Consider the following 26,614-nt stretch of genomic DNA (forward strand, 5'->3'; position numbering starts at 1 on the left):
GGCTCCCCATACATGTGAATGGAGGGTACAAAATGTTTTTTAATAAAATGTGGCCATGTGGAGTATCAAATGAAAGGTCTCAATTAGTAAACTGGTTTCATATTTGACATTGGTTGAAACATATTGGAGTCAGGGTTCAAAATATGACCCCTAGAAAGTGTAACAGGTTTCGTTCTCAGAACCTACCCAAAATTTACCCGGCAGAATTCGGCATGGGTGTAATGAAGAACATAATGCACAATCTGGTCAAGTTTAAAGAAAATTCAACTATTATTAACAAAGGGGGTGAAACTTTGCCATTTTTTGTGAATTTCGTGTATTCTATAACCAGTATGACGTCATCATCCTCAACCTCAACGAAATGAGTTCTTATGAATGAGGACACAAACAATTATTTTGTTTTAGTTTTTTAGTGGTTTGTATATGAATATCAATTACTCCAACCAGACATGTGTGTGTATATAGGTATATGGTATAATGCTAACGAAGTTTGCGGGTAGTGTCTAATTCAAATAGATATATTTATACATTAAACCAGCCGTATTTAATATGCGTACTATATATGTACACATGTGTGCTTTTGTGCACGAAGCAAATCGCAAATATGGGTACGAGTTTACATACGTGCATAAATATGTACAGTATTCGAAAATAGGCAGTTTGTTTGTTTAGGGTGACTATAATATCTATGGTTGTAATATGTATGTATGTCTTGTAGCTTGGAAAAATATGAAGGAGTATGTTGGATAGAAAAATGTACATTCAAATTTCTTACATAAGGTGAACACAAAGCTTTATACCCGAGGCGCGCGCTTCCGGTATTCCGACTTGTTTTAGTTGATGGCGGAACTAATACAGTTACTGTAGAATTGATAAAGACAGATTAGTAGCGACTATTCTCCAATTATGTTTTGATGTTTACTTTATTTATGAAGTACTATTCTCTATCCTGAATCGAAAAATAGTGCCTAATTGAATTTTATGCGACTTACATATGGAGCATCATACCCAAAGTTCATCATCTAAGAAACCTATAAAACGCATCATACTTGAAGTATTTAGCTTCCATTCCGTTTATAACGATTTCAAATTGTCTTTACAATTTGGGATTTCTAACCATTTGAAATAATTTTACATGAACTTATTTTGATGAAGTACTTACCAAAGCATTTGCTCTGATTCGTAGCCCGGTCGATGAAAACTTTCGAACTGATAACGTTACCAAAAGGTAAAAACATCTGCATTAGCTCTGCGTCTCCAAACTCTTGTGGAAGGTGGTAGATAAACAGATTGCAACCTTCAGGTCCCGAAATAGAACATCCTGGGAACATCAGAAAATCTTTAAAGAACATTAAATAGTTTTATCAATTTCAGGTAAACATTAGAAATTTGCTTTTAGCTCAGTAGTTAGGGAAATTTTGATTAATGTACATGTATATGTTTATATTTTCAAAGTAGGCACTATGGAAATGAATGTAGTTAGGGGATGCCTTTAATGTTTGGAACATTAGGATTTATGTGCAGCAAGCATCCTCTAACAGTTTAATTTCGAACCTAGTTTATGCATCTAGAACCGTCTACAGAATACTGCCCTAACTACTGGCCCATTTAATAAAGGAAATATTTGACGTTTTGATTCGTTTGAAAACACTTTAATCTCAAATGAAATGCCAAAACAGTACAGTTCCGATGATAAAATAACAACTATAAATTACACTTAACAACAGTTTAAGCAAGCAAAAAGGATAGATACATAAATGTATGTATACGTATAAATATTTACGCATCAGTTTGCGCAAAATAATTACATTGCATACTTCTTTTTCTGGAGAAATTTGATTACGCTTAGCATGGCTTCAAAATGAGGTAGGGAGATTGTACTCATATTTAATGGAATGTGCTGGTGCACAATAAAATGGTAGGAGCTTCCACCCGCTAGCAATTATAATAAACTTAAAAACCTTAAAAAGTTTTGTTTACTCCTCGAAATGCACCAAGTATTTGGTCGAAGCGTTATTAGCACCGAGTGTGAAATGGAGCTAATAGTACTTATACTGGAATATATGGTGTGCATATCAACTGGCTTTCTGATATATGTAAATTTTATATCAACAGTCCTTTCGGAAATGAGCAAGAATGCATTTCTACGGTATTAAATAAATGGATTTATTTTTTATCAAAGCGCAAGATATTAAAATTTTTGATTGTTTACTATAAACCATTTCTCCAGTAAGATTGCAATATTATCGTAAAATTAATTTGTGATCTGTAAACTCTGGTTAAATCAATATAGTCCTCTACGCCGGCAAATAAACGCGGCCTAAAAACATGTCAACATTTTTGCAGAACTACTTCATATTCATTCTATTCCTTTTTTCACACATACTATATGTATATATTTAAAATGAATCTTCTCTGCGCTTTCAACTCAATACGTTTACTTTGAATATTGAGGTCTTACCTTCTCGTTGCGTTGGTGCTACAGCTGCTATTGGATTCGGTATTGCCTGGGAGAATTGTCCATACATGGCTGGATAGGCTGTATAATAGTAATTTTTTCAAGATGTTCAAAATATTCAGAGAAAGTGCATAAAATAACTCGCAAGAAAGTTATACATATGTGCTTATGTATTACGCAAAGCATTTAATTATATAGCTTATTTGTGTATGAATTGGCGTTGGCAAATCCCATTGTCAACAAGAGAACTACAATATATGTATGTATGCATGAATATAGTAAATTTACAGATTATGCAGATGTCACGTTATCTTCTTGGCAATTAAATGTACACATCTAAGTACTCTCAATTATATGGTCCGAATATGTATAAGCTAGAATAACCGCGGAATGGAAAAACTTAGTGAAACAGAGATGGTCGCGTTAAGCCTATTTATAAATACACCTTTGGATAGATAATAGTTTTCAAGTATTATGGTGTCATCTGAAACAAAGCCTTAATAAATTCGATTTACTGTCGGTTTGTTCTTTCAGCTGCTGTGTGTCTGTCTATCACACATGGTTTATTCAGAAACGGTTACACCCTTTGATAAGACATTCGGCTGACGTCATATTAACGAGAAAGAATGACATTCGCACGGAATATTAAAGTCCCATTTATGAAGAATCTACTTCTCTCCAGCCCTTTTTAAGGTGTTGGGTAAAACACTTTTACGAAATCTTTGCCTCAAAATAAGTCCCATTCCGACATCTGCTCAAATAAACTTACTAAAAGTATATTACCCACTTTTAAAAATTGATTGTAAAACAAAACCTTACTAAAATCGATTCAATATCTGTCTGTCTGTCCGCTTTTCGGTTTACTCCAAAAAGGGTTGAACCAATTGTCTGTGAATCCGTTTACATATAACCAGTAATAATAATAATAATCTTGGCGCAACAATCCATATTGGATCAGGGCTTTGAAGTGATTTGACTCAGGTAGTCATTCAAAGCTGAGTCGACTGGTATCAGACATCCAGTCACAATAACAAATTCCTCTGCCACCAGTGAGATTTGAACCGCTACCTTCCGCTACAACAGCCCAGCGTTCTAACCACTTGAGCCATCCGGACACATATAACCAGTGGCGATGTTTTATGTTGAGTGCTTTATCTTAATGAAATCTAGGTCTTAAAATACGTCCCGATCCGAAATCTGCACAAATAAAGCTAATAATAGGACATTATTAGCAAGTTCATCCTAGAAGTACGAAAGGCATTGGTGTAAGCGATAACATAAAGCACGATATGGCCAAGTTTAAAGGAAGTCCAGCTATTATTGACAAGGTTATAAAGTTTTAACTTTCCATTTTTTGTGAATTCCGTGCATTCTACAACGTGCGACGTCATCATCACATATCAATTCGTCAACACTGCAAACAAGTCGGGAAATCGGAAGCTCGGCGCTTCAGGTATGAAAGGTTTTGTTTGTTTCTTCTGTGAGTATATTTGAGTGTAAAACTATCCCATTTGTGAGGAGGCCGGTTTGCATATGCATTTAGCATGTCAGAATACTCACTTTAGTGCGATATTGATATTTGGTTACACGGCAAAGTCAACTTTCAGCTACTGTAACTTTGTTGATTTTGATCAAACTCAGGTATAACATGCTGCATATTATATTCTATACCACTACCAACTTTTATAACTCTAGGATAAACTTAAGGGGTTTTTCTAACCAATTTCCCCAAAAATATGGAAATATACTATTATTAACTTAATTTGAGCAGATATCGATATGGAGAGTATTTTGAGGCCTGGACACCATATAGAGGCAGCTTTCTGATTTTTAAGATTTTTCGGATGGGTAGCTTTTGAGAATGGGTCTGTTAAAGAAATCATCACTTTCCACCACACGAAACCTTAAAAGTGAGCTCATGTGAATGGGTTCTCGTAAAGGAACATTTTGTTTTAGTTTTTTAATCATTTGCATGTCAATATCAATTACTCCAGACAGACATCTGGAAACGAAGTTTGCGGGTAGTGTCTAAATCAGATACATATATTTCTATAATACCTTGAACCAGCGGTATTCAATATGCGTACTATATATGTAAATGCTTTTGTGCACGAAGTTTGTGCATGCATGTGAATAGTATTTGGTAATAGCCAGTTTGTTTGTTTGGTGAAGATAATATCTACGTCTTTAATATATACGTACATATATCTTGTGGTTTGAAAAATATGAAGGAGTATGTTGGATTTGTAGCTATTTACCGATGGAAAAATGTACGTAGAACTTTCTCACATAAGATGAACACAAAACCTTTATACACGAAGGCCGAGCTTCCGGTATCCCGATTTGTTTGTATCTGTTGTAAATTAAATTAAATTGTGTGAAACAAAACCTTGTTAGAATCGATTCGATGTCTGTCTGTCCGTCTGTCGGTCTGTCTGTCTGTCTGTCGGTCCGTCTGTCTGTCACAGCCGATTTATTCGGAAACGGCTGGACCCATTGTCACGAAAATTGGTAAGAGTATGTGATCTGCCGTTACCTTTGCATGCAGCAAATGCCGCCATTTTGTATTAAGTTTAAGGAGGGCTCCCATACATGAAAGGAGGCTGCAAAATTTTTTTTCACAGAATTTAGCCATGTGGGGTATTAAATGAAAGGTCCCAATTAGTACTTTTCGAAACTGGTTCAATATTTGATATTAGGTGAAACGTAGGGAAGTGAGGGCTCAAAATATGACCATCAAAAAGTGTAACAGGTCTCGTTCTCAGAACCTATCCAACCGAAAAATCCGAAAAAAATCACATTGGTGCATCTCTATGAAATCTAGGCCTCAAAATATATCCGGTTCCGATATCTGCACAAATAAAGTTAATAATAGTATATTTCCACATTTTAGAAATTTAGCCGGTACCGCCTTATGTGCATCGCAAAAGCATAGGTGTAATGAAGAACATGGTGCACAATTCGGTCAAGTTTGAAGAAAATCCAACTATTATTAACAAAGTTATAGGGGGTAACATTTTACAATTTTTTTGTGAATTTCGAGCACCCTACAACCTGCATGACCTCATCATCACATATCAATTCGTCAATACCACAACGAAGTAAGTTCGTATGAATTGGGTGGAAAAGGATTATTCCAATTATTCCAACGAGACATGTGTGTATGTAGGTATATAGTATATGCGGGCTAAGGAACTTTGCGGGTAGTGCCTAATCCAAATAGATATAAGAAGTAAATCGGAAATATGGGTACGATCAATTTATATACGTGACTATATGTGTGCAGTATCCTGTGTGGAGTTGCCAAATCTCCCATCAGGCGCGTCCCTTCGTGCGGATAAGGGAATGCTCGGCGAATGTGTCATGGCCATGCACATGCACGCATCCGGAGATGTGCGTGTATGGGCATGTTTATGCGCAGGCCGGGTAGGTGGGAAGTAAACGCCCACCCGTGGATAAAAATTGGCTATGGGAAGGATACCCAGAAATAAAACCAAACATGGAGGAGCAGAAGAAGAATGAAGTTACGGTGCAGGGCTTCGGAAACCCAGTGCCGTCGGTTTTTGGGAGTGAGCAAGCGGGCTCCCGGCCGTCGATATCCAACGACCGCAGCGCCTCAGTAGTGGGAACCTTGGCTACTGTGGCATCTAATGTTACAAGCGTACGGGAGGAACTTGAACTGGCTCCAGTGATGGATCCGTTCAGAAGGAGCTCGATTTTTCGCAGATCCCCTCCCACACGGGCACAAGCCCCCACGATCGCTACCCCCAGTGGGAAGCGTATAGCGGGAGTCTTCGATGAGGAAGAATCCCTGACGCCGATTCACCCGCGCGATGTTTTGGGCAATGATCAGTCTGGAGCTGCCTTTACTGCCCTCGGTAAAAAGATCATGGAGCTGTGTGAGTTTATAAAGGAGCGCAGGAACATTCACCAAAATATAAGGGCCATGATAAGAGGCATCCGTTTGACGTACGGCAAGGCCCAGGATGAACGAGTAGGGAAGTTCGCCGATTGGAAAAGTGAACCAGGCAACTCAAGTAACGCCGGTTCAAAACACAAAAGGGGAGAAACTGGGGAAGAGGCTGCGCGAGAAGCTGAATGATTCAACAGGCCAGCAAACCCCGAAAAGAAAAAGGGACTCAACTCCCAAAAAGGCGGAGTTCATGAAAAGTACGTCTGAAGCTACCAGGGAAAATACTGCAGTGGCTACCTCGAGAAAAGGGATCGAACCTTCAAAGGCGGATGCGGAAGCTTGGAGGAAGGTAGAACCGCGGAAAAGAAATTATCGGAGGAAGATTAGACCGGAGGTGATTTTCATTTCCTAACGAGGCGAAGGGTCATACGCCGACATTCTCAGGAAAGTGAAGGCAGACCCCGAACTCACCAATTTGGGAGACAACGTCAGCCGCATTAGACGGTCCCAGAAGGGAGATCTTATGTTGGAACTTAAGAAATCCAAGGATGTAACCGCGGACAAATTCTTAAGTCAAATCGAGAAGAGTTTAGGGCAGGAAGCCGACATAAGAGCTAGCAGGCCGGAGATCACTATAATCTGCAAAGATATAGATGAAATCACGACGAAGGAGAAGGTTCGCGAAGCGTTGGAGAAACAGTTCGATCTTGCCGGACTACAGGAGTCAATGGTGAAAACGCTAAGGAAAGCCTATGGGGGAACACAAACCGCCATCATCAGCCTACCAGTGGAGAACGCACTCAAACTGCTAGCAGCAGGGAGAGTGAGAATAGGCTGGGTTATGTGTCGCCTTAGGGAACAGGTACTTTAGATGCCTTGGCTTTGGTCACATTGCGAAGTCATGCACAAATGACAGGTAAAGCAATGCAGGAGATGCGGAGTGGAAAGCCACAACAGCAAGGACTGCGGAGCTGACCCAAATTGTCTACTGTGCAAAGGAAAGGAGGGTGTGGACCATCGGCAAATTGTGGGCAGCAGCAGGTGCCCGGAATACAGGAGAGCCCCTAGCACAAATCGCAGATGAGGTTGATACAAATCAACCTCAACCACTGCGAGGCGGCGCAGGATCTACTCGCGCAAACCATCCGCGGCCATACTAAGTGAACCATACCGAAACCGCGGTGGTAGCGTTTGGGTCAAAGACCAAACGGGCCAAGCAGCGCTGTGGACTTGTGGAGAACAAGCCTTCCAGGAAATAATGGAGCACCCGGAGGAGGGCTTCATCAGAGCGAAGGTGAAGGGCATCCATATCTACAGCTGCTATGCTCCACCCAGCGCTACACTCGTCGAGTATGAGCGGATGCTTGCTGCTCTTGTTTTGGATGCAAGAGGACGTTGGTCGATCATAATAGGAGGCGATTTCAATGCGTGGGCTCTTGAATGGGGCAGCCGGATAATTAATGTGAGGGGACGTGTTCTCCTCGAAGCATTCGCGGAGCAGGACGTGGTACTGGCAAATGTTGGGTCTTCGTACACTTTCCGGGGAAGGAGCCTGGGGTCTATAGTGGACCTGACATACATGAGTGCCACTTTAGCCAGTAGAATCGCTTGGCATGTCAGTGAGGACTATACTCACAGCGACCACCAGGCAATCTGCATAGAGGTCAAGGGCGGATCGAGCTCGAAAAAGAGGTTTCGCAAAATGCCGGGTGGTGTGCTTGGCTGGACAGTGAGAGGGGGACACGTTTTCCGCGGTGCTCGAATCCGACATATCCCTGAATGGTACGGCTGGAGAGAAAGCCACCCAGATCACTCGATGGGTGACGGAAGCATGCGATGCTACTATGCCCAGAAGACGATTGCTCCCCAGTAGGCAACCCAATTACTGGTGGAACAATGAAATCGCAAGTTTGCGAGCCGCATGTTTTCGGGCAAGGAGGCTTTGCCAGAGGCTCAGAGGAAAACCCGGTGGCGACGGTCGAGAGGGGGCACACAAGCAATTACGTGGCCGCCTAAAGGAAGCCATTCGGAGAAGCAAAAAGAACTGCTTCAAACAGCTGTGCGACCATACCGACATAAACCCTTGGGGCGAAGTTTACAGAGTGGTGATGAAAAGGCTGCGGAAATCACCCCAGGTGACCTGTCCGCGCCTCCTGAAACAGATTGTTACCACTCTGTTCCCTCACCACGAAAATAGGGGAATGGCAAATTTTTGTCCAGCCAAATGACGGCATAATACCGCCTGTAACTGTGGAGGAGCTGCGAGAAATATGTGGTAGGTTCGGTGATAACAAGGCCCCAGGTTTGGATGGCATCCCCAACCGAGCTTTGAAACTGGCAGTGAAGACTAGGCCCGACCTTTTCGCCAACACCTTCGAGGCGTGCCTAAACGAAGGAATATTCCCTGCCCAGTCGAAAAAGCAAAAGTTGGTGTTGCTTCCGAAGCCTGGCATGCGACCTGGAAACCCAGCGTCGTATTGTCCTATCTGCTTGCTGGATACAATGGGGAAGATGATGGAGAGAGTCATCCACAACAGACTCCTGCCCATCGTCGAAGCCAGCAATGGTTTGTCGGAACGCCAGTTTGGTTTCCGACGCGCCCACTCTACGGTGGATGCAATTGGCATGGTGGTGAACCTGGCAAAAGGTGCACTGATTTCTCGCGGCTGCTGTGCTGTGGTGGCGTTGGATGTCAAAAACGCATTCAACTCGGCCAACTGGATTAGAATTAAAGGGGCGTTGGCTGACATAGGTGTCTTCGGATATTTAGCGAATTTGGTGGAAAACTACCTCTCAGAGAGGAGTCTCTGGTACGGGACGGATGAGGGCCCCAAAGAGTACATTGTCACAGCCGGGGTACCACAGGGATCGGTACTTGGTCCCCTGTTGTGGAATATCATGTATAATGGGGTGCTTGCTCTTCCCGTCTCAGAGGGGACTACGATTGTCGGTTTTGCTGATGATCTAGCTGTGGTTGTTGCAGCAAAACACCCAGAAGATGTGGAGGTTTACGCAACGGAAACAGTGGCCGGGCTGACCTTGGCGGAGGCGAAAACGGAAGCGGTCTTAATAACGAACCGCAGAAAAAATAACACCGTGAAAGTGGAGGTCGGTGCACATACGGTCGTATCAAAGCTGGCTATTAAATACCTGGGGGTAATAATTGACACCAAATTGAGTTTTAGGGAACACCTAGAGTATGCATGCCAAAAGGCAGCCAGTGCCACCACGGCACTTGCAAAAATGTTGCCAAATATTGGTGGGCCGAAACATTGCCGGAGGTTGGTGCTAGCCGGAGTGGTGCGCTCCATCCTGCTCTACTCGTCGCCTGTGTGGGCAGAGGCGCTTGCAAACTCTCAGAGACGGAAGCAGGTGAACTCGGTTTACCGGCGGATGGCTTTGAGGGTTTGCAGTGCTTTTAGAACCACATCACATGAGGCAGTATTGGTGGCGGCAGGCATGATCCCGGTTGACATTCTGGCCAAAGAAATGAGTGTCCTGTACAATGCAAGACATATGGAGGGGCATGCACAGCGTAGAAATGCGGCAAGGTCAGAGTCGCTTGATCTCTGGCAACGCAGATGGGACGAGTCTGCGAAAGGTCGGTGGACGCACAGGCTCATTCCCAACATTAGGGTGTGGCTTGAGCGAAAACATGGGGATACCAACTACCACATTACCCAGTTCCTCACGGGGACACGGTGGTTGCTACAGGCAGTATCTGCACCGCTTTGGGTTGGATGATTTTCCGAACTGTCCCAGATGCGATGGCATACCGGAGGATCCAGAGCATGTGATATTTCACTGCCCACGATTTGTGATGGAGAGAAGGAGCTTAAACCAGGTGCTGGGCAGGAGCGGGACCCCGGAGAGCTTAGTTACTGAGATGCTGGAGTCCGAGGAGAAGTGGCTTGCGGTTGGCTCCGCAATCATCCAAATGCAGGAAGAGTTGCAGAAGGAACAAAGAAGGAGGGAAGCTACAAATAGGAGAAGGATGAGTGCCTAAGAGCAAACCTACCCCGCGAAGTAATACCTCAATGGTGGTCCCGCGGGGCTGGGGCTGGAGAGACCGGGGGTGGTTTTTAGTGGGTGTGAAACGCACACGCGCCCGCTGTTGTTCCGCCGTTCGGGCGGCGGAGCTTGCGGCGGATGTGTCTTTCTAAGATTTTCCACCTCCGTGTACGCACAAAAAAAAAAGAGAAAAAAATATGTGTCCAGTATTCGGAAATAGGCAGTTTGTTTGTTTAGGGTGAGCGTAATAAATATGAAGGGGTATGTTGAATTTGTAGCTATTTACGGATAGAAGAATGTGCGTTGAAATTTCTTAGATAAGATGAACAAAAAACCTTTATACCCGCAGCGCGAGCTGTCGGTTTCTCGACTTGTTTTTATGTAAATGGATCTTTACAAAATAGGGCACAGTTGAATATTTAACTATCTACACGCGGAACTGCCATGCATTCATCGTTCGTCACATAGGGCAATACAAAACCTTTTATACTTGAAGCGTCTAATTTCCGGTTTCCCGGCTTAATTAATATTTAAGAAGAAAAGTTTAATCGGTTTAATAACTTAAATCTCCTCATGTCAGTTGGTTTTTCCAATAAATGATTTGGTATCATAATTACTTATAAATTGACGACTCACCAGTCTTATCGGCTAAATTTTCGAATTTATAATGTTCGTTTTAAATAGTGAGAGCGAAATTACAAATTCTCTGAGGAGGAAGAAGTGTTTGTCACTCAACCTTTAAGATGTTCTGCAGTCGACATCAACAAGTGGAATAATAAAACTAACGAAAGCTTTAGTTTGCAAATTGTCATAAATCTAAATCTTATTGTTATTAGTCTCTTGTTACAGTAAAACAAGTTAGACCGCGAAATTCGGCGCAAAGTTTCTTTTAAGAAAGACAAAGTCGTGTAGGTTCTGGCTTCGGCCGCTTCGTGGTTTTCTTCCCTTGGTATTGACATTGGTGTTCGAGTACTTCTGTTTCGGGGGTGAGTCTGTGGTCACGTTTTACCCTCGTTATGGGACTCGGAGGATTCTTCGTTTTCTACTTGTGAATTCAACCAAGCTCGCTCAATGTCATTAGACAAAAACACTGCATGCGTCTCGGGCATCTCCGTACACCCCGTGACCGTAGTGGTGGTCGGGGGCCACTGTTTTGGCGGCGTAACTCGGAGGCCTGCTTTCCCCAATTAGAGACGTAGTTTGCACTTGCTGACATTACTACTAACGCCACGCTATTTAATCACACTTTCGTCGGCCTGGACCCAGAGTTGATTTAGCTCGTCGCCGACGTACTCGAGAAGAGTGCTTACTCAAAGTCAAAGGGCACCCTCATCAAGCGAATGTCAGTAAAAGATTCGCTTCTTGCTGCGTGAGATGAAGCAGTTGGGTAGGGACAATGTCGCGGTTGAGCTTCTGAAGCAGCGACTCCCGGAGAACACCGAAGCTATCTTGGCTTGTGTGGATTCCGAGTCTTTGGAAATGTTAATGAACACCGCTGATAAGATCCACGAGGTGCATGTGCGGCCCGTGGGCAGTGAAGTATCGGGGGAGGCCACGGGCCAAATTACCGGGCTTCACCAGACGATGGCCACCCTCGCGGCTACCGTCTCTAAGTTAGTGGCAAGAGGTCACGGTCCAAATATCATTAGTAGCAGTGGGATTTGTATTGCGATTTGATGTCGGATATCAGTCGACTCCGCTATGAATGAGTACCTGAGTCAAATCAGGATAATAATCTGGGGCGAACGCAATGCTGACCACACTGCCTCCTATAGGGTACTGTACAGGATTACAGTACCATTACGGTATTGAATGAAGTGTTCTAACACACTTCAAGGCCCTGGTCCAATTGGATTTTTGCGCCAACGATTATTATATTATTATTAGGAGTGGGAGATTTGCGTTCGAAAGGTAGGTCCCGATCTCGTTCGCGATCCACTAACCGAAATGGGTGATCAGGTAGTCGCGCGTCAGGGACCTTAACGAGTCCTTTAATTTACTGGTGCTACCGCATCTTTACCGACAAGGTACACGGCATCAAAAAACTAAACTCGTTCGAACCTCCGGCGGCGGCTACCCAGAACGCAGCTCCATGCTGCCTATTGGTCTACAATGCCTTGAGCAAGCCCCATTTCCTAAAAGACACGGGCGATACGTCTCAGCCCTCCCGCAACAAATTCCTCAACTATACACACTTGCGACTACAGGCAAGTGGAGGTAAGTCTAGGACTTCGACGAACGTTTTCATGGCGTTTTGTTATAGGGGAAATCAGAAGTCCCATGTTAAGCGCAGACTTTCTAGGCCAATATGGGTTGCTGTTTGATCTCAAGAACAGGTTTTTTATAGACCCCACAACCTCGTTCAAGTCTTCATGAAAACTTGTCACCTGCCCAAAAGTCAGTCTTTCTATCACTTTTGAAGAAGTAGTCGCATTCGCGCGCTCCTTCAAAAATATGATACAACAATATAACTACCGAAACTAGTCTCTCGCAGCTAGCTAAGCATGATATACAGCACAGATATCCTCACTACTTACTCCCCTAGCTTCTCGAAGGTACATCCATTACCACTCCAGAAGTTAGCCGTTGCTGACATAGAATTTGACATACTTTTAAATAGCTGCTGGTCTTCTCCACTACACATAATCCCAAAGCCCAAATGTGAATGGAGACCACTACAGATATATGAATCCTCAGACCATTCCAGGCAGTGGTATGTAACCAGTCATCCACAGCTTTGGGCACAACTTCGATAACTGCCGTGCTTTCACGACCTTGGACTTTAGCCAAGGTGTACCACCAAATCCCTGTAGCTCCAAAATAGATTTTGGAAACGGTAATATTCCCACTTTTCGAGCTCTTCGGGTTCACACGTTCGGTGCAAACTTTCCGGAGGTTCAAGAACTCAGTCCTGCGAAACCTTAACTTTTATTCGTGTACTTGGATAATGTTTTGGCCGCTTTTTCTTCTGAGTCTGAGTATTTGGAATGTCTCGAATGCAGTTTTCAACATCTTCTCCAGGCTGGTCTAGTACTTAACGCTGAATAATGCAAATTTCTTTAACACCAGGTGAAGCTACTTCGCGGGCCACAAGCCTCTTACCTTTGCTTTTAAGCAAAAGCCCGACAAAGCATCCCCTCACCAACTCCGATATCCGATATCCTTTACGATATCGAGCAGGTGTCCGGCAAAGACAATGTATTTGTGGACGCTTCGTCACGCATTTTAGAGGTCAAAATCCCTGCAATGGTCGATTTTTGGCAATCGCCCTAGGGGGGACCTAAGACCTAAGCCATATATTCTGGCCGCTTTTTGCAAGGAAATATTCCATGCAGTAAACGATTTAGCGCACCCAGGCATTCGGACAACGAATCGGTTGGTCACTAACAAATATGTTAACTTCTGGGCAGACAGTGCATCGCGTGCCAGAACTGTAAAGTGACCAAGCACGTACAAAAGAAGTCGGTACATTCCCTCGATCTACAAAGTGTTTTCACACGATCCACATCGACATCATTGGCTTCTTGTGAAATTCGCATTGCTTCAAGTATTGCCTCACAATCTTGCCTTTATCGGAATGGATCCCACGCTTTGGAGTTTCAGTCGAAGTCATTACTGATTAGGAAAGGTAGTTCGAGTCTACCCTGTTCTCGGCAAACTCGGCAAACTCTTGGGCTTCAAACACCACCAGACGACTGCGTACCACCCGCAATCCAACGGGATGCTGGAACGCTGGCATAGGACGCTGAAGGTCGCTATTATGGCACAGGATGACTCTTCGTGGTGGCAAGTCCTGTCTTTCATTTTACATGGTCTACGTACAGCGCAACGTGAAGAGTTTTCCGGCAGGTCCGCTGAGCTAGTATACGGGGAGAATTCGAGAGCTTGCCGCTCTAGTTTTGGATGCAAGAGGACGTTTGCCGCCCATAATAGCAGGCGATTTTAATGCGTGGGCTCTTTAGTGAAGCAGCCGGACAACTAATGTGAGGGGACGTGTTATCCTCGAAGCATTCGCGGAGCTAGAAGTACACTTTCCGGGGGAAGGGGACTGGGGTCTATAGTGGACCTGACGTACGTGAGTGCCACTTTAGCCAGTAGAGTCGCTTGACATGTCAGTGAGGACTATACTCACAGCGACCACAAAGCAATCTGCATAAAAACGGCGTATTGAGCTGGAAAAAGGTTTCCCGCAGAATGCCGGGCAGTATGCTTGGCTGGACAGCGAAAGCTTTCGCGGGGGATACGTTTTCCATGGCGCTTAAGCCCGACATATCTCTGAATGGTCTGACCAGTAGGCAGTCCAACTACTCTCCAATGATATGCCAATCAAAGAAATCTTCGAGGTGTTGAAGCAGAGACTTGCGGTATGCTCCAATGGCATCCGTATGTGTCAAACAAGCTTTCAGCGAAGGATAGACAACACCTTGTTCTTCCGAAACCATCGGGGATTCTATAAAAATCTCACCAACTCAAGTCGTGAAAATAACTTCGATCTGGATCAGGCAAAAGACTTCAGGAGAAGTGAGAAGAGAGTGTTTGGAGCGAACCTAGAAATTTAGGAGGAGCATGGCTTCCACACTTACGCGGTAAAGCGACCATGCCTGGTTTTACTGAAGTCGACATAGAAACAGCCCTTGAAAAGGCAGGCAATTAGAAGGCGGCAGAAGTTGACAAGATTCACAACTTCTGGCTGAAAGCGCCTCAAGAGCGCTCATAGGATATTGACAAATCAATTTAATCAGATGATTGCCGATCCTAAATTAGTTCCAGAGTTTTTCACCAAGGGGGTAACTTTCCTCATCCCCAAGGAATAGAATGCCTCTTGCCCTTCGAAACGTCTACCAATTACTTGTCTTCCTACCATCTACAAAGTCTTTATTTCAGTTCTGTGCGCGAACATCTCAAAACATCTTGATGTTCATAAATTGATAGCTGAGGAGCAAAAAGGATATGCAAAAAGCTGTCGAGGCTGTAAAAAACAGCTTATAATCCATACGGTAGCTATAAAGCAGGCTGTCCACCAAAAACGAAATATCTCGACAGCCTACATTGATTATAAATCAGCCTTTGACTCCATATCACATTCGTGGTTACTACAAGTGTCACTTCTTGTAGAAAATCAATCCTAATGTGGTTTTACTCCGCAGAACTTTGTTTGGCTTTGAATCCACTATCCCATTTTTGTACGAAAGCAAATACGCGTTTCAAGTCAAACATGATATATTATCGAAATGCTCATTAACTCATTTAATGTATATTGACGACAACAAATTGTATGCCAAAGACGAGAACCAACTTCGTTTCTTGCTGGACATCACTATCCCGTTCAGCAGAGATATCGGGAGTCAGTTGGGTTTGGTGAAATGTCGCACAAAAACAATTGTTCGGGGAAAACACAGCGACAACGAAGAATACAGCCAAAATAACATCGAAATTGAGAGTATGGATTCGGACGACGTCTATAAATACCCCGGCATATTGCAAGCAACGACATCTGCTGTGGCAATAATTAAATCTAAATTGCTGGAAGAATTTGAACGGCGTCTGGATCTAGTCCTGAAAACTGAGCTGTATGGGAAAAATAAATAATGGCAATCAACACCTTCGCCAGTCCCGTCGTTTTATATACTTTCGTATGATACTGATCTGTCAATAGACGGGTAAGGGTAGTTCTTGCAAACAACAACATGCACAATAGGGCTACCGAGGATCACCCTCCCACGTCATCAGTGAGGAAGGAGGGTAACTAATGGTGTACTTTTCTACGAGACCGAAGCATTCCAAACCGCGTCTCTGCTTGAAGTGATTGCGACAATCGGGGATGTAGTAATACACTTCCGCATGATCGCACACACTTTGCGTTGAAACGCGTGATGCGGGCCTTTGTATAATATATTGCCTTCAGCCCATCTTTATGTTGGTCGCCCTCGGTCCAGTTGGGCGAGAAAAGGGTTCGTGGGCTTTTCGAACTATATTATGTTGAAAATAGTGCTATGTTATTTATATAACTTGCTGGCTCCAAGCTGAGATAAAGGAGGAGAGTTTGAGGCGACATGCATTGTGCTATCCTCAGAAAAATACAAAAAAAAAAAAACAAAAAAAATGCTGAGGTCAGGGAAAGAGATAAATAAAGTATATTTGGAGTTACTCGATTATGCTAAGTTCTGCTTGATCTCACTGTCGAATTAATGTTGGCGTTCTCTTCATTCGATGCGGCAGGAGGAAGGCAAGGGTTCGCGACGCTAGAGACAAGATGTAAGTAAATCAGTCCGGGAAAAGCAAATACGTGCCTGCACGCTAAATTTTGGACACGCTTACTGAAAAAATCGAGGAACTCGCAAAAGCCATTCAGAAAAAGCACGCTGATATTTACGCTCTTCAAGAAACTCGATGGAGTGTTGCCAAAACCTGCGACATTGAATCTGAACGCGGTAAAAATGGCTGTATACTTGTCTATTTTGGTAGTCTACTCATTCAATGCAGTACTGACATTGTTATCTTAGAGGAGAAAGATGCCCTCGGGCAAATTCTCGATGCAAAAACTTGTAACCCGGTGATAACTACATACATCATCATAGCGGGTGAAAAGTGAGACGGCAACAGGTGCCAGGGGTGAAAAGGGTTTGGAGCACGCAATGAGAGCGGCGAGCGTATAGTCGACTTTGCGGCACCCATGACCTGTACATGGTTTATCAAATGACTGCCTCATCTTTCTGCATTTTATAGTGGGAACAATAAAAAGCAAATCGAATATATCCTCATTAAAACGCTGACGGTATATCACCATCACTGACTGAACAAACGTTCACTATGAATCTATCGCACTCTCAACATCGGCCGTTGATTATTGTCTTACGTTTCAAGTCACCGATAAAACAGCGTAAGAAACTGGCTCGCCACGAATTAAATAATGGCGATTTCGTAAGAACGAGATTACTACTCCTTTGGAATATCGAAGAACCGTGGAACCAAACTACAAATAAAACGAGGGTCCGTGAAAAGAAAGGCCTCTACCATAAGTTTGTCAACGATAAAACGCTGGCCAATTCGCAAGTTTACAAGAATACAAATCGGGAAGCAAAAAAAGCAATGGCTCTTTTCCGTCCATTACAAAAACCTTTACGATAAGCTGGACACTTGGATGGCGAGAGAGATCTGCATCGACTTGTCAAAAGGTGACATCGAAGAGCACAGGATATTGAACACTTTCATCGCGTTAATACCAACAATGGTGCTTTACAGAACGATCGGCGAGCGCCAATAGATGGTGGGAATATTTCGAGTGGATTTCAATGGAGGAATTTGATCATCTTAAGCACTGACGACATTTGGAAGCAATTCAACCTGTGAGCACGACTCGGGGAAAGCAACAGAATCTGTGGCTTAGTGAGCTCTTTAATCGGGTTATATATAAAGTAGAACAATATCTGGCTGGCAAAGAAGCACAGATGTTCGAAAACGGAAAGTAGGAGAATATTCATGTTAGCATTCGATGGGGTTGCTATCCCAAACCCTGAAGATTACCAAGTGCATTCTTGACAACCGTATTCGCGACTTCATTCAAATAACCATGGATCATGCCCGGTTTGTCAAGGATTGTGCTGATGCAATGCGAATTCCGTGGTTACTCACGGAGTAAAACCGTGAAAAGCATCATCCCCTTTACATTGCATTTTGGGATCTAGAGAAAGCGTTTTACCGTGTGTCACGTGAATTCATCTGGTATGCTCTGCGGCAACACCTAGCGCCAGAAAAACTCGTGCGCTGGAATAAATTGCTCTCCCATGGTGCGGAAAGTCAAGTTCGAAGTGTGGCGGGTATATAAAAACTGCTTCGCGTCTCTGTCGGTGGTCATCAAGGAAGTGCCCTGACCACACCTCTTTGTTCTTGTTATGAAACGTTGTTGAGGAACGTCCAATGTCCAGAGTTCTACTCACCTCCCATGCAGATGATGTTTTCCTGAGCTCTCATTCCAAAGCTGATCTAGAGCACCTTGTCCGAAAATGAAACGATCGTCTCATGCAGAAATTGAAGACAATGAAGCTTAAATGGAGGCGAAGATGTTACACTAGACCAAAGGCGTAATACGCCGAAATGAGGATATGGGATATGGGGTTGTACGCGCAAGAGGACCGTCTTCGAGGGTATGATCATGTAATTCGGGCTAATGATAATTCATTTGCCTTGATTTGTCAGGGCATTGAAGCCAATGACAAACAACCAAAAGGCCAAGTCTGTGAATTAGCAAGGTACAGGGAGCAACCGCACCAGGCGCAGAAGTTTTACCAACAAGTCAGCAGAATGAAGCCTTATACACCTCGATGCTCACCCTGCCGATACAAAGAGGAAAATCTGATTTCGAACAGAATGGGCATATTAGAGCGATGGGTTGAGTACTTTGATGAGCTACTGAACAACCAGAACATCGGCGAGTTGAGGTCTCGCCAACGACGGACAAATACTGCTACCAACAAGAATAGGAGAAAAGGTCCGTGCAATTCATCGGTTTAAAAATGCAGAAGTCGGAAGGAGCCGATGGAATTATAGCGGAATTGGATGGAGGCGACCAATTACATCAAGTGGTTCATCAACTGATGCACAAAGCATGGGACAGCGAATCAATGCCTGATGATTGGCAAAAAGTCATGCCTCTCTCATACATAACAAAGAAAAATATCACACGGTGCAACAATTATAGAGGTATCACTGAGTACTATCTATAAGATACTCTCCGCTATCTAGGCCAGATAGCCCCATACATCCAAATAGGCTTCACTCCAGGAAAATCAGCTACCGATCAGATTTTCTCTATGCGGCAAGCCATGGAAAAACTATTGGACTATGGATATCACTTGCACCATCTTTTCATCAACTTTAAAGCTGCCTATGATAGCATAGCCAGGCTAAAACTGTACACGGTCATGAGAGAATTTGGTATCCACACGAAATTGATAAGACTGACTAGGCTGACCCTGACCAATGTGGGAGGCCAGTAAAAAGCAGCAGGATCACTCTCAAGACCATTTGACATCAACGACGGTCTACGACAAGGGAATGTCCTATCATTCGTCCTCTTTAACCTGGCCCCCGAGAAAGTGATCCATGATGCTGAGGTAAATGCAAGAGGTACGATCCCCTTTACGTCCACCCAACTTCTGGCCTATACTGATGATATCGACATCATGGGAAGAACCACCCGAGACGTACAAACTGCTTTCATCCAGATCGAGCAGGCGGCGAGAGATCTTGGGCTGCACATAAATGAAGGCAAGACAAAGTATATGGTGGCAACGTCAGCACCAAAAACCAACCAACAACATCAAACCGCACTGGTCAAACGGGAAGAATAAAGATAGGAGACTACAACTTTGAGACCGTTGATAATTTCTGCTATCTAGGGTCGAAAATCACAACCGATAACAGCTACGGTTGTTGGAAACCACTAATGGGGGGGGGGGGGGGGGGGGTTATTTCAGCTTACAAAAACGGTTCCGCTCGAAACGTATCACCATATGGATGAGGATGATCCAACCCGGAAAGTCTATAAGGGCAATATCTATGGTAGAAAAAGAAGACGAGGCAGACCCTGGCTAAGATGGAGCGATGGCGTAGGTCAGGACGCCAGACAGGTTTTAGGGATATCGAATTGGTGGACCTCGGTGCAAAACCGGGATGTCTGGTGTTCCTTATTAAAGCAGGTCTAGATCGAATACCGGTTGTTGCGCCGTTGAAGATGTTGATAATGATGATGAAGTTGAAGAAGGGGATTTATCGTTAAGATTCAGCAGAGGGGAAGCCGACTTGAGGAGTACTTATATAAAGGCACTTTATACTTTATATAAAGCCCCGATTCGAAATCTTAATCAATAAGGAAAAGGCTAGTTTCCTGCCTCGTTGCTACCGCACTGAACACACCATCATCCTTCGAATCATTGTGCTGCAGTGCGCGGAGTTTAGGTCCTACCTACTCCGATTTCAAAAAAGTTTTCGACAGTATGAACTCTCCGTTTATGTATCTAGTATATTCTATGCAAAAGGTGCGTTCTGAGGAAGTAGCTAGTATCAAAGCTTATGATAACGCAAAATTTAATTTTCTGCATCGAGTTAGGCCGAACTTAATGGAAATGGCGAAATTTGGTGAGAACTTGTGGTCTGTGAATCCCTTTACATAGTCTTACATTCGAAAGGGAGGTGCAAATTTTTTTTCTTCTGAATAGGGCCGTGGGGGATATTAAATGAAAAGGCTCAATTAGTAATTTTAAAAACAGTTTTTTTTTTGTTTTTACATGGGCGGAATATGGGGGTAATGGTGCACTACAGGATTACAGTACTCTATAGGAGGCAATATGGTCAGCATTGCCCTCGCCCGACATTATTACCTTGATTTGTCTCAGGTATTCATTCACAGCTGAGTCGACTAGTATCCGACAAAAGTTATGGTTGGGTTTATTTCTCACCTTGAAGATAAAAATATCATAATATGAAGACTATCACCGGCTGATTCAAAGCTGGTTTTATGTATATTAATGAAAAGTTTTGCGTCTGAAGTTAATGCAAACCCCATTTCCGGTAGTAATACTTAGGGAACTACACACTTAGGTACACAAATCTGACCACAGTCTTCTCAGCATTCGCGCTCTCACGGCGACAATCTTCCGTTCTAGATATTAAATTTTCCAGGCAAGAGCATTTCAATGAGGATAGAATGTTAGAACTTCCAACAACGCGGGCAGATACCAGGAATGCCTGAAAATGTGGAGCATTTTCCACATCGGATGTGATGCAGCGGAGATGGTCGGTACTTGATCATTTCAGCTTTCGAACTTTACAGGCGTTATGATTTCTGAATCAATTATGTTAAAAGTTCAATGTCTAAATAAAGGACAGAATTACTAAACTTTATCTTTAATTTGCGGACTAATTCCATACCGTTTCCTCTGAACTCTCCTGTTATTATCGTGGACACTGTCACGAGGAACGTGCAATGTCTAGAGTTCCACTCATTTCCCATGTAGATGATGTTTTCGTGAGCTCTCATAACAAACCCGATCTGGAGCAACTTGTCAAAAATGAATGAAATGATTGCCCCAGGTAGAAGGATCTCCGAGTAAATATGAGTTAAACAGTGTATCCTGGGTCAACGCTATCAACCAACTGTGAATTACATTCACGCATCAGTACAACTTGGATGGAATGGCATTTCATAACTGGCGTTCTTTCCGGTGGACGCATCGTCTCAAATCCCAAATCTACCATCCATTCTATCGCGTTTTACGGTTTTCACTACTAGCTGTTCACCAAAGAATATGAAGGGTGCCCTGAGGCAATGGATATAAACATATTGCGTTGGATCAGTGGCGTAACACAATATAATCACATTCGAAATGAGCACATCCGCCGTCAATATGAGGTTGATTTCATCGTGGAAAAATCAGGAAAGTGGCATGGTCATGTAACTCACGCTGGCGGGAATTTCCTATCTAAGATTGGCCTGGATATCTTTGGATGGTGATTTAAGAGCTTATTGATTCCACCGTATCAAGCTTATGGCCGAGAAAAATAGCGATCTAGATGGGGTGACCCGACCACTGTACGGGCAGAAGCACTCAGGGTCTGTCAAACCAGGGAATTTTTTTCCCCGTAGTTGGCGGCAGTTATTTAGGAGAGTTTGAGGCAACGTACTTTGCACTATCCTCAGTAAAACAAAAATAAAATGATGAGATCAGGGAAAGAGATAAACAAAGTTGAGTTATTCCACTATGCTAAATTCTACCTACTCTCTCTTGGTGACAGATCCCGCGACAGGCTAACCAAGAAAATGCAACCAAAGTCGTTAGCAACAATATGCTCGGATCGAATAACAAGCCTCGGAAAAATGCTATGGCGTTCAGCTCAGTCGAACCGGTAAGACCAAGAAATGGACAAGGGTTCTCGATGCAAGGAGGGCGTCAGCACGTGAGTAAGTTAGTCCGAACAATACAAATGCGTGTCTGCATGCTAAATGTTGGCACCCTAACTGAAAAGGCCGAGGTACTCGCAAGAGCCCTTCGGAAAAGGCGCATTGATATCTGCGCTTTACATGAAACCCAACGGCTTGATGTCAAAAGCTACGACATAGAAAGCGAATCCGTTAAATTGGCTATAAACGTCTCTAGTTTGGTAGCCCATACACTCAATACGTTGGTTTGTTGGTTGCTATTGCCATCTCGGAGGGTTTTCGTGATGTCATTAGATAAGACGATCGGTTTGATGACCGACTAATGAAGCTTACTATTATACCAGCTGATCGCACTATTCACTATTTCACCGCTTATGCATCACAGATATGTCGACCTGATATCGAGAAAGATGCCTTCTGGCAACTTTTCGATGCAAAGACCAGCAACGTGCCTGCTGATAACTATATCATCATCGCCGGCGACCTTAATAGCAATGTATGTGAAAAGGCAGGAGGACGGGGTTTGGAGCGCGCAATGAGGGTGATGACCGTATAATCAATTTTGCGGACACCCATGACCTTGTACCTATGAACACATGGTTCATGAATCGATTGTCTCATCTTCCTACATTTTATAGTAGGAATAGTAAAATCGGCTATATTATTATAAGATGCCGACATTTCACTATCGTCACTGACTGCAAAGTCGTTCTCTAAGAGACCATGACATCTCACCATCGGCCGTTGATTACCGTCCTGCGATCAAGCCACCAGTAAAACAACGTGAGGAACGCACTGGCCCGCCGCGCATTAAGTGGTGACGATTCGTGAGAAGAAAGAAGAAATGATCTCACTTACACGATTACCAACCTTATGAATGTGGAAGAATCGTGGAACCAAATTAAACACAGAATCCACAAATCGGCTTCTGCAACCCTTGGGGTCACACAGTCAGGTACTTCAACCGAGATTCTTGGCTTTGGAATATCGGTATTCACCCGATGGTCCTTGAAAAGAAACGCCTCTACAACAGGTTCCTCAACGATAAAATGCTCGCCAATTGGCCACTTTATAAGAATGCCAACCGGAAAGCAGAGAAAGCAATCGCTGTCACCCGAGGGGTCTATTACAAAAATCATTACGATAAATTGGACACTCGGGATGGCGAACGGGATCTATATCGAGTTGCCAAAAGCCGAAACAAACGCACACAGGATATCGAACATTTCTGTTGCGTTATTCACAAGAACGGTAATTTGCTTAGCTATTCCGAGCAGATTTCAACTGAAGAATTTTGTTTATCCTCCACTTCCACAATCATTCCCGACATTTGGAGAAGTCCCGCCTGTCAGCATAACTGAAGTCGAGGAAGCAGTAAAACGAATGAAACTGGCGAGTACACAGGACCAGACGACATCGCATCTGATCTTTAGAAAGCAAAGAGCGGGTACCCAACACTGTGGCTCGGAGAGTTCTTTAATCGGAGTATTCAGCAAGGAAGAACACCATCTGACTGGCAAGAAAGTACCACTCTTCCAATATGGACAAAGAAAGGTAGTCCAACAGAATGTTCAAATTATCGTCCCATTCGGTTACACCATGAAGATTCTTGAACTCAGTCTTGACAACTGTATTCGCTACTTCCTTTAAATAACCGTGAATTCAGCCGGATTTGTCAAAAAATGCGGAACTACTGACGCAATACAAGCCGTGCGTTTACTCATGGAGAAACACCGTTGGAAGCATCGCCCACTTTACATTGCATTTCTGGATCATCTTCCATTCCAACCTCCCCGAGCGCCACCTCTCTTTATTTCCTGGCACATCCCCGTATGTAAAAACCGACGCTCACCATCCCGCGGTTGAATTTGAAGCGGAGCTCCCTCGTTCAAAACCCAAAACCAAGCGTAAACCCACTAAGTTCAACTTCCGCAAAGCCAATTTTGACGGTCTGAACTCAGCTTTAGCGTCTTTCAACTGGGTACATATATTAAGTAATTCATCGTGTGATCAAGCTCTTAACACCTACAATATCCTCTCTGATCTCCTCTCCTGTTATGTCTCTTCTTCCCCTCCCTGCCTACGTTCTTACCCAACTTGGTTCACAACGGAACTTCATATTAACATTCGCTTGAAACATACACTGAGGAAGAAGTTTCGGGCTTCTAAAAATTACGCCGACCTTGCTCACTTTAAAGCTATACGATCTACTGTGAAGTCAATGGTCAGGAAAGCGCGTAAAAGGTACCTATTGAGCGTCGAAGCCGCCCTTGCCCGCGGTAACTTAAAACCCTTTTGGTCTCACGCTCGCAACTCTCGTAATCCAACTCAATCTGTCCCTTCTTCTATCAGCTTCGCTGACTCCACTGCCAACTCCCCACAACAATCCTGCGACCTTCTCTGCACCTACTTCTCTTCAGTATTTTCTCCCTCGAGCCCTTCACCCTCTACACCTTTCATAACCACAGATTCCTCCGAATCACGTCTTCCTTGGTTGAGTTCCTCATTGGTAACCTTGACCCCAATGTCGGGCCTGGCCCCGATGGGCTTCCTAATCTCTTCCTCCTTAACTGTGGAAAACACATTTCCCTCCCCCTGTGTATAATCTACACCAAAAATCTAGACGAATGCTACTTTCCCCGTCTCTGGAAAGAGGCCCTTATCATTCCTATCCTCAAGAGCGGAGACCCTTCCCTTGCTGTGAACTACCGCCCCATTTCCCTTCTCTCCTCTTGCTCCAAAATCCTAGAAAGATACGTCAATGACTGGTTGACCACACACTTCGGTCACCTCATTGTCAAAGAGCAGCATGGTTTCGTGAAACATAGATCAACGGCTTCAAATCTTCTGGTCTTTACCAACTTTATTGCTAAACGCTTGAATTCACGACAGGAGGTACATGCTGTTTATACTGATTTCTCCAAAGCCTTTGACACCGTTGACCATAACATTCTCCTCTCTAAATTTTCTTCGCTAGACTTCCCTCCCTCAGTCATCTCCTGGCTTTCCTCCTATCTCTCATACCGTTCCTGCAAAGTTTCTTTTCATGGTCACTCATCTCGTTCCTTCTCTCCTTCCTCTGGTGTTCCCCAAGGCTCTACACTTGGCCCCCTACTCTTCCTGTTTTTTATCAATGACCTCGCCTCCATCCTCACCTGTCCGTATTTGCTTTACGCAGACGACCTTAAATTGTTTGCCTCTGTTTCGTCGCCATTGGACTGTGCTCTCTTACAATCCAACCTTGATAATTTAGCCCGTTGGTATTCGGTCAACAAGCTAACACTGAATGTCAACAAATGCCACTGGATGCGCTATTCCATGAAACCCTCCCGATCATCCTTTTCCGATTCTCTCAGTGGTCAACCCCTTTCACTACTGACCTCCTTCAAAGACCTGGGTGTAATATTCGACGATAAACTTCGTTTCAATTCCCACTTCGTTGACATCATCAATAGAGCTTCCAAAATGTCTGGTTTTATCCTACGTTCCTCGTCCGACTTTACCTCAATCCAGCCCTCCTTAACACTCTTCAATTCCCTTGTTAAAAACATCCTTGAATATTGCTGTGTAGTCTGGCCCCTCTACCGCATCCGTGACGGCCGCGCTCTTGAAGCTGTACAACGCAAATTCACCCGGACCCTCTTTTACAAAAAGAACCTTCCACGGGTTGATTATCCGTCACGACTCTGCACCCTCAATCTCCCCTCCCTACAGCAACGCCGTATCTTCCTTGATACGTGTACTCTTTTCAAACTCTGCAATGATCTGATGGACTGCTCCGCTAACTCGGATATTACTCTCCGTATCGCCTCGTCTCATAACACACGTAATGCGGACATTTTTGATGTACCCTTCGCCGAGCTCATGATTTACTTTCACTCTCCGATCCCGAGGTTTTGCCGGTCCTACAATGCCCTACAGCTTGGTTCCTTTGACTCTATGTCCCTCTCTAGTTTTAAGTGCAAAATATGCCATTTACTTGCTCCTCCCTCTGAGGACAATATGTAATAAGAAATTTGCTTTCTGTGTATTGTCCTCATTAAATAAATAAATAAATAAAATAAAATAAATAAAATGAAATAAATCATCATCAATGGCGCAACAACCGGTATCCGGTCTAAGCCTGCCTTAATAAGGAACTCCAGACATCCCGGTTTTGCGCCAAGGTACACCAATTCGATATCCCTAAAAGCTGTCTGGCGTCCTGACCTAGGCCATCGCTTCATCTTAGGCAGGGTCTACCTCGTCCTCTTTTTCTACCATAGATATTGCCCTTATATACTTTCCGGGTGGG

General features: G+C 43.8%; 1 protein-coding gene across 16 annotated transcripts in view; it reads right to left on the bottom strand.

Annotated features, from left to right (window-relative positions):
* The window catches only part of LOC119648834 (CUGBP Elav-like family member 4), a 666,752-nt gene that overhangs the window by 130,386 nt on the left and 509,752 nt on the right, over positions 1-26,614 (bottom strand). For 13 of the 16 annotated variants that reach the window (XR_005249062.1, XM_038050698.1, XM_038050701.1 and 10 more), the window contains 2 exons: positions 2,462-2,539; positions 1,163-1,339 (listed from right to left, as the gene is read on the bottom strand). Coding sequence is in view for 15 of the 16 variants with exons in the window: in XM_038050698.1 (XP_037906626.1) it covers positions 1,163-1,339; positions 2,462-2,539 (255 nt within the window). In the remaining variant the exon portion in view is untranslated. The remainder of the gene's footprint in view (positions 1-1,162; positions 1,340-2,461; positions 2,540-26,614) is intronic. The other 3 variants (XM_038050702.1, XM_038050707.1, XM_038050705.1) reach the window with 3 other exon arrangements.

The sequence above is a fragment of the Hermetia illucens genome, chromosome 2 (assembly GCF_905115235.1).
Source record: "Hermetia illucens chromosome 2, iHerIll2.2.curated.20191125, whole genome shotgun sequence".
Classification (NCBI taxonomy): Eukaryota; Metazoa; Arthropoda; class Insecta; order Diptera; family Stratiomyidae; genus Hermetia; species Hermetia illucens.